This window comes from Aureococcus anophagefferens, assembly GCF_000186865.1.
Source record: "Aureococcus anophagefferens unplaced genomic scaffold AURANscaffold_336, whole genome shotgun sequence".
Classification (NCBI taxonomy): domain Eukaryota; class Pelagophyceae; order Pelagomonadales; family Pelagomonadaceae; genus Aureococcus; species Aureococcus anophagefferens.
In genome coordinates, this window is record NW_008705863.1 from 2,001 (window position 1) to 8,127 (window position 6,127).

General features: G+C 64.0%; 2 protein-coding genes across 2 annotated transcripts in view; both read left to right on the forward strand.

Annotated features, from left to right (window-relative positions):
- Positions 1-1,108, forward strand: part of AURANDRAFT_68743 (hypothetical protein) — a gene marked incomplete at both ends in the record, with an annotated part of 2,402 nt that extends 1,294 nt beyond the window's left edge. Inside the window, 3 exons of the mRNA XM_009044466.1 lie at positions 11-327; positions 797-798; positions 981-1,108. Of these exons, the coding sequence (XP_009042714.1) occupies positions 11-327; positions 797-798; positions 981-1,108 (447 nt within the window). The remainder of the gene's footprint in view (positions 1-10; positions 328-796; positions 799-980) is intronic.
- Positions 1,109-3,060: 1,952 nt separating this feature from the next.
- Positions 3,061-5,820, forward strand: AURANDRAFT_68744 (hypothetical protein; the record flags this gene model as incomplete). Its single annotated transcript, XM_009044467.1, has 2 exons — positions 3,061-4,377; positions 5,791-5,820. 2 exons carry the CDS (start codon positions 3,061-3,063, stop codon positions 5,818-5,820), a joined length of 1,347 nt encoding a protein of 448 aa, XP_009042715.1.
- Between the last annotated feature and the right edge of the window lie 307 nt (positions 5,821-6,127).

Genomic DNA, 6,127 nt, shown 5'->3' on the forward strand with positions numbered 1-6,127 from the left:
CGCGGTCGAGGCGGTCGCGCGCGAGTGCGGCTACGTGGTCGCGGGCGTCGTCGAGGGCCTCGACCTCGTGCTTGTGCGCGCGGCGCTCTGGCGGTGGCCGCCGATCCCGCGCCACGCGCTCACGGCGCGCCTCGACACGTGGCCCGCGATGGCGCGCGAGGACGCGGCCGCGCTCCTCGACTACGACGTGTTCGCGCGCGGCGGCTCGCTGTGCGAGGCGCGCCGCGCGGCGGCGGTCGCGCTGCGGAGAATGGCGCGCGAGCCGCCACCGCGCTGCGCGTGCTTCATGAAGGATCTCGACTGCGTCGAGTGGACGCGCAACTGCTCGTGCTTTCGCGACCTCGCCGACTTGCCGATCCCGGACTGCGCCCCGCCTGTCACCGGAATCGATTCCCCCGTGTCGGGCGCGGACGTTCAGAAGAATGCCATCGAGGTTGACATCACGGGCGAGCGCTGGAACGCCCGGGTTGATCTCCCGGTGGACTACGTGCAACATCGCCTCGACGCGTCGTCTTTCTTGACTCATCGTGAGAGGGCGCTGCGTCGAGAAGCCTGGGTCGAGAAGCCTGGCGGGGGGGCTCGAGGCCACGTCGCCAAGAAATCTTGAAGAGACGCAGCCGCTCTAGCGGGGCTATCCCATTTGAATCTCCCCACCTTAATCCCCCCGCCTAGTTTATCCACGTGCGGGGGGGATTAAGGTGGGGAGATTCAAATGGGATAGCGGGGTTATGCCCCCCGAAGAAAAAAACGCCATTTTTGTGCTATTTTACACAACTAATCAACTAAACAATCTTAGTTGTTATAACCCAGTATATGGGCGTTGATTTTTTTGTAAATCTACTAACGGGGAGTAACCAGCAGGCTATGACTGAGGCTCACCAGATTCCACAGCCTATCCGCCTCGCCTGGCGCCACGGCCTCTCGAATGTTCGTTCTTTAACATATCCCGCCGGCGGGATATGTTACATTCAACTTGCCAGGCTATGATATCCCAGCACAAAAACGCTTCAAGCATCTGCTGACGATGGCCTTCTGCCTTTGCAAGAACCTCCTGGCGCACATCGTCCTTCGTGCTACGCGCGCGGATATAGCAGAATTTTCCTCCTGAGCTCCCCCTATTTGCCAAACTACCTAGAGAGATAGAGAGTTTTGTATCTCCCTAGTGCCAGTGGCTCGCTGGTACAGAGCCACTCAATATCCTTCCCCCTTCTTAATACTTTCTAACCCTGTTATAGTTGCTTCCCGCACTGTAATAGACGGAGAGTCTCAGGCTTCCTGGACCTAGTGAGGCAGATCCTCTGCCCGTTGGCAGCTAGTGATTCTCTACAAGTAAAGTGCGCTGATCAGCGCTTGATGCATCACTCTAATAAAGGGGTTTAAGTACGCCATATGCCTGACCTGGGATTGGCGGTCGTCGCAGGCCCAGCCAGGCCATAATCGGCGAGATTGCCGATGTCGCTTTACGCGTGGGTTAACGCCCCGCCGAGGCGCGTGGACGCTCCCTAAACCCCCCGGAGGCGTGCGGAAGGCGCGTGGGACGGGTGGTATGAGTTTCGTGCTCGGAGTCGTCGTCGCCGGCCGCGGCCGCGCGGTGGTCGCGGATGGTCGTCGGGCCCGGGCCGGCCGTAGGGCTGGCCGCTGCCGTAGCCCTTCGGCACCGGCCCCCCGGGCGACCCCACGGACGCGTCGGGCAGCTTGATGGGGTCCCGCACGACGACGTCGATGAGCTTGGCGGTGCTCGAGCTGCTCCTCGACGAGCACGCCGTAAAGGAGCCGGATGGCCGCCGCCACGGGCCCGTGTTGGCGGTTGTGCTACTCGAGCTCGGGACCACACATCATGCCAAGGGCCTCGACCGTTCTGGGCGCGGCGCCGCACCCACGAGGCCGCTGCACAGCTGCGCCACCGACGACCGTGTGCCCAGAGAGACCGTTTCGACGCCCAGAGCGGCCCGTGCAACCGTGTTCGCGGCGTCACACGATGGCCTGCGGATCGGACAGCCACGCGGCAGCTTGCGCGCGTGGCACAGGCGCAAGACGCAGCGCTTTCGGCCACCGAGGGGCGCCGCAGCGTGTCGAGGCAGCCCGTCGTTGGAAAAAAGATGGCTAAAAATCCATCAAGATGCCGAAGCGACGACAAACTTTGAAGAAAACCTCGCCACTTTGAGCCCTAGGTTCACGCCGACACCCCTGGGTTAACTTCCCGGGGGCCGGGCACGTCCCGGGGCACTCCGGCAGGAAAGGCGGCGGTACCGGGGCCGTACCGCAGCTCGTCGGCCGTTATTTAAATTTTTTTATATTTTCGGCCCCGCGCGCACGCGCGCGCTTCCGCGAGGTCGTCTTACACGGTCCAAAGGACGTCGAAAATGAATTCGGGACGTCGGATTTGTCTTTAGGTGTACGGGGAGCGACCCCATTCGTCGCGGAACGCGACATCGGAAATTTTGGCCTGGCTGGGCCTGCGACGACCGTTGGTCGTACGACGCGGCGGCGGCGGCGGCGGCGGCGACGGCGGCGGCGGCGGCGACCGACCGGCCCAGAAAGTCGGCCCAGAAAGTCGGTGCCAGGAACTCGCCGGGGGCCAAGGGGAAGTCGCCCGACACCTCCCCGAGTACGCCCAAGTAGGATTTAATCAGTTTACCACCCTGTAGCTCGAGCTCACTCGAGGACTACTTCAAATTCAAGCCCAGCGGCCTTTACCCCGACTCCGACGAAGAGTAGGCAGCTCAGGCCACGGGAGTGTCGCCCCATGTAAGCGGGGCCCCACGCACGTGGTGCGCTACCACGCTCCTTCTCTAAGAAAAAACAACAAAAATTTGAAGGTGAGGTCCGTCTTGGTATTAATTATGGGAAGACGCGTCGATATGATGGGACATTAAATTCCAGGTAATGATGGTCAAAAATGGTGGACGGTGAGGTCCCTTTTGATATTTTGTTTTGAAGTGAGGTCCATTTCGACATTATTTTGGAAGGCGGGGTCCATATTGATATTAAGGTCTCTTGGTGAGGTCCTTCTTGGTTTTGATCCTATATATATATACTATTTATTACTCCTTGGCGACAATGGGCTGCCCGCGGCGCCTGTTCGCGGCCGCGGCCCTGTGGCTGGTGACGTCGTCCCAGCGCGCGCGGCCGCGCCGCGACCTCGGCGCGTCGAGCGCCGCGACGTCCGGTCAGCGCTACAAACCGCAGCGCGTGGCGACCTACGCCGGGCCGCGCCTCGGCGACACGGTGAACCGGAGCGCGTCGCCGCTGCCGCGGCCCTGGTCGGCCTGCGAGCGCTGCGGCGTCGTGACGACGATCAATCCGCCGAGCGAGGCGATCCTGCGCGTGGGCAACGCGTCGGGCTGGTGCCTCGTCGTCGTCGGCGACCGGAAGACCGCCGACGGCCCTTACGAGGCGCTCGCGGCCGCGGCGCCGGCGACCGTCGCGTACCTGAGCGCCGCGGCGCAGGAGACCCTGCCCTACGGCCTCGCGAGCGCGACGCCCTGGGACCACTTCGCGCGCAAGAACCTGGGCTACCTCTACGCCATCCACGCGGGCGCGGCGACGATCTTTGACTTCGACGACGACAACGTGCTCCTCGGCGCGCCGCCGGCCTCGGCCGGTGCGGCGGCGCGGGCGTCGGACCCGCGCCTCGCGGCGCCCGACGCGCCCGACGCCGGGAGCGCCTTCTTCAACGCCTACGCGGCGTCGTTCGGCGCGGAGAAGGCGTGGCCCCGGGGATTACCGTTGGACGCGATCAACGGCCCCGCGGCCGCGGCCGCGGCCGACGACCCGCGCGCGGCCGACGACGTCGTCGTCGCCCAGCTCCTCGCGAACCACGACCCGGACGTCGACGCCATCTACCGCCTCGGGCCCCGCGCGGCGCTGCCGCTGCCCTTCGACTTCCCCTCGTCCCACGGCCGCGGCGTCGTCCTCGACGGCGGCGCCGTCTGCCCCTTCAACGCCCAGGCGACCTTGTTCGACCGGGCCGCCTTCTGGGCGCTGCTCCTGCCCGCGTCCGTCCACGGCCGCGTCGCCGACATCTGGCGCGGCTTCGTCGCGCAGCGCGTGCTCCGGGCCGCGGGGCTCCGGCTCGCGTTCCTGCCGCCGGGCGTGACCCAGCTCCGCAACGACCACGACGCCCTCGCCGACTACATGAGCGAGCGGCCCTTGTACGAGAAGGCCGACGCCGTCGTCCGCGTGCTCGACGGCGTCGCGCCGCACCGGCCGGGCGGCTCCGTCGCGCGCGCGGTCGAGGACGCCTACGTCGCCCTCTACGAGCACGGCCTCGTCGCCCTCGACGACGTCGCCTACGCCCAGCTCTGGCTCGCGGACCTCTACGCCGTCGGCCTCGCGCTCCCGAAGCTCCGGCGCCACAAGGCACGGCACCGGCCGGTGGGCGCGAGGGGAGCTTAGTCCGCGGCGGCGCGGGGCTCAGGTCGACGGAACCGGCCGGTGGGCGCGCGCGAGCCTCGGGCCGACCTCGGAGCGCCTCGATTGCTCAGAAGGTCGTCTCGGAGGGCACGGGGGCGTAGACGCCAAAGTCCGGCGCGGCCCGCGGCGGCAGGAGCGCGTCGCCGACGTAGAGCGCGGCGACGGCGAGGAGGTGGACGCCCGGCCAGACGAGCACGGACCATCGCGCGAACATGGAAGGGACGAGCGCGACGTAGAGGAGCGCCTTCGCGACACTTTCGGAGAAAAACACCTCCTGGGTAATCATGCGCCTGAACATCACGACAGAAAACGGGAGCGACGAATTGACCTTCCCCAGGAACGCGCTCGACGTCGCGCCGAGCTCGAGCACGAACACGACGCACGCAGCGAGGAGCGCATAGACGCACGTGGCGCTTTCCCAGTGAAGAGTAGACCCGAGGGGCAAGGAGTACCGTCCGAGGGCGCAGCCCGAGGCCGGTGCGACGCAGCCTCGAGCGGTCTACTCTGAGTGGAGTCACCCTTCCGCCTCCTGCATTCTGCTGGTCATGTTTTCTCTCTGCCGTCGCTCTGTGAGGCGTCGTCGAAGTAGGGGTCGACCCCCCTTATTTTAAATCTTAACTCTAGTTATTCGTGATATATATCATTCCGGCGTTGTGTTAAACGCATACGTATGCGGGATCGAGTGGCTGTCGGAGCTCGGAAGCGCTCTGACAGCCGGTCCCCAACCCACCCCGCACCTGGGTCACGTCACAAGCCGACTCAAAGCAATTTCAGCCATGGATTCCAATGCACAGCGCGAAAGCGGGAGCATAGCCCAGATCAGAGTGAGACTGCGTTACGGGTATCCTAGGCGTTCCTGGCTCCTCTGGAAGAGCGCTATGCTACTCTTGTCTCTGCCGCAGCGGCCCGGGCTTGAGCTCGGCCACATGCGCCAGCCCTTATTCTGTGGCTTAGGCACTATAACAACGGGAAAACCCCAGGGTGATTCAGACGGCTTGAGCGGCGGCGGCGGCGACCGACCGGCCCAGAAAGTCGGCCCAGAAAGTCGGTGCCAGGAACTCGCCGGGGGCCAAGGGGAAGTCGCCCGACACCTCCCCGAGTACGCCCAAGTAGGATTTAATCAGTTTACCACCCTGTAGCTCGAGCTCACTCGAGGACTACTTCAAATTCAAGCCCAGCGGCCTTTACCCCGACTCCGACGAAGAGTAGGCAGCTCAGGCCACGAGAGTGTCGCCCCATGTAAGCGGGGCCCCACGCACGTGGTGCGCTACCACGCTCCTTCTCTAAGAAAAAACAACAAAAATTTGAAGGTGAGGTCCGTCTTGGTATTAATTATGGGAAGACGCGTCGATATGATGGGACATTAAATTCCAGGTAATGATGGTCAAAAATGGTGGACGGTGAGGTCCCTTTTGATATTTTGTTTTGAAGTGAGGTCCATTTCGACATTATTTTGGAAGGCGGGGTCCATATTGATATTAAGGTCTCTTGGTGAGGTCCTTCTTGGTTTTGATCCTATATATATATACTATTTATTACTCCTTGGCGACAATGGGCTGCCCGCGGCGCCTGTTCGCGGCCGCGGCCCTGTGGCTGGTGACGTCGTCCCAGCGCGCGCGGCCGCGCCGCGACCTCGGCGCGTCGAGCGCCGCGACGTCCGGTCAGCGCTACAAACCTGCAGCGCGTAGGCGACCTACGCCGGGCCGCGCCT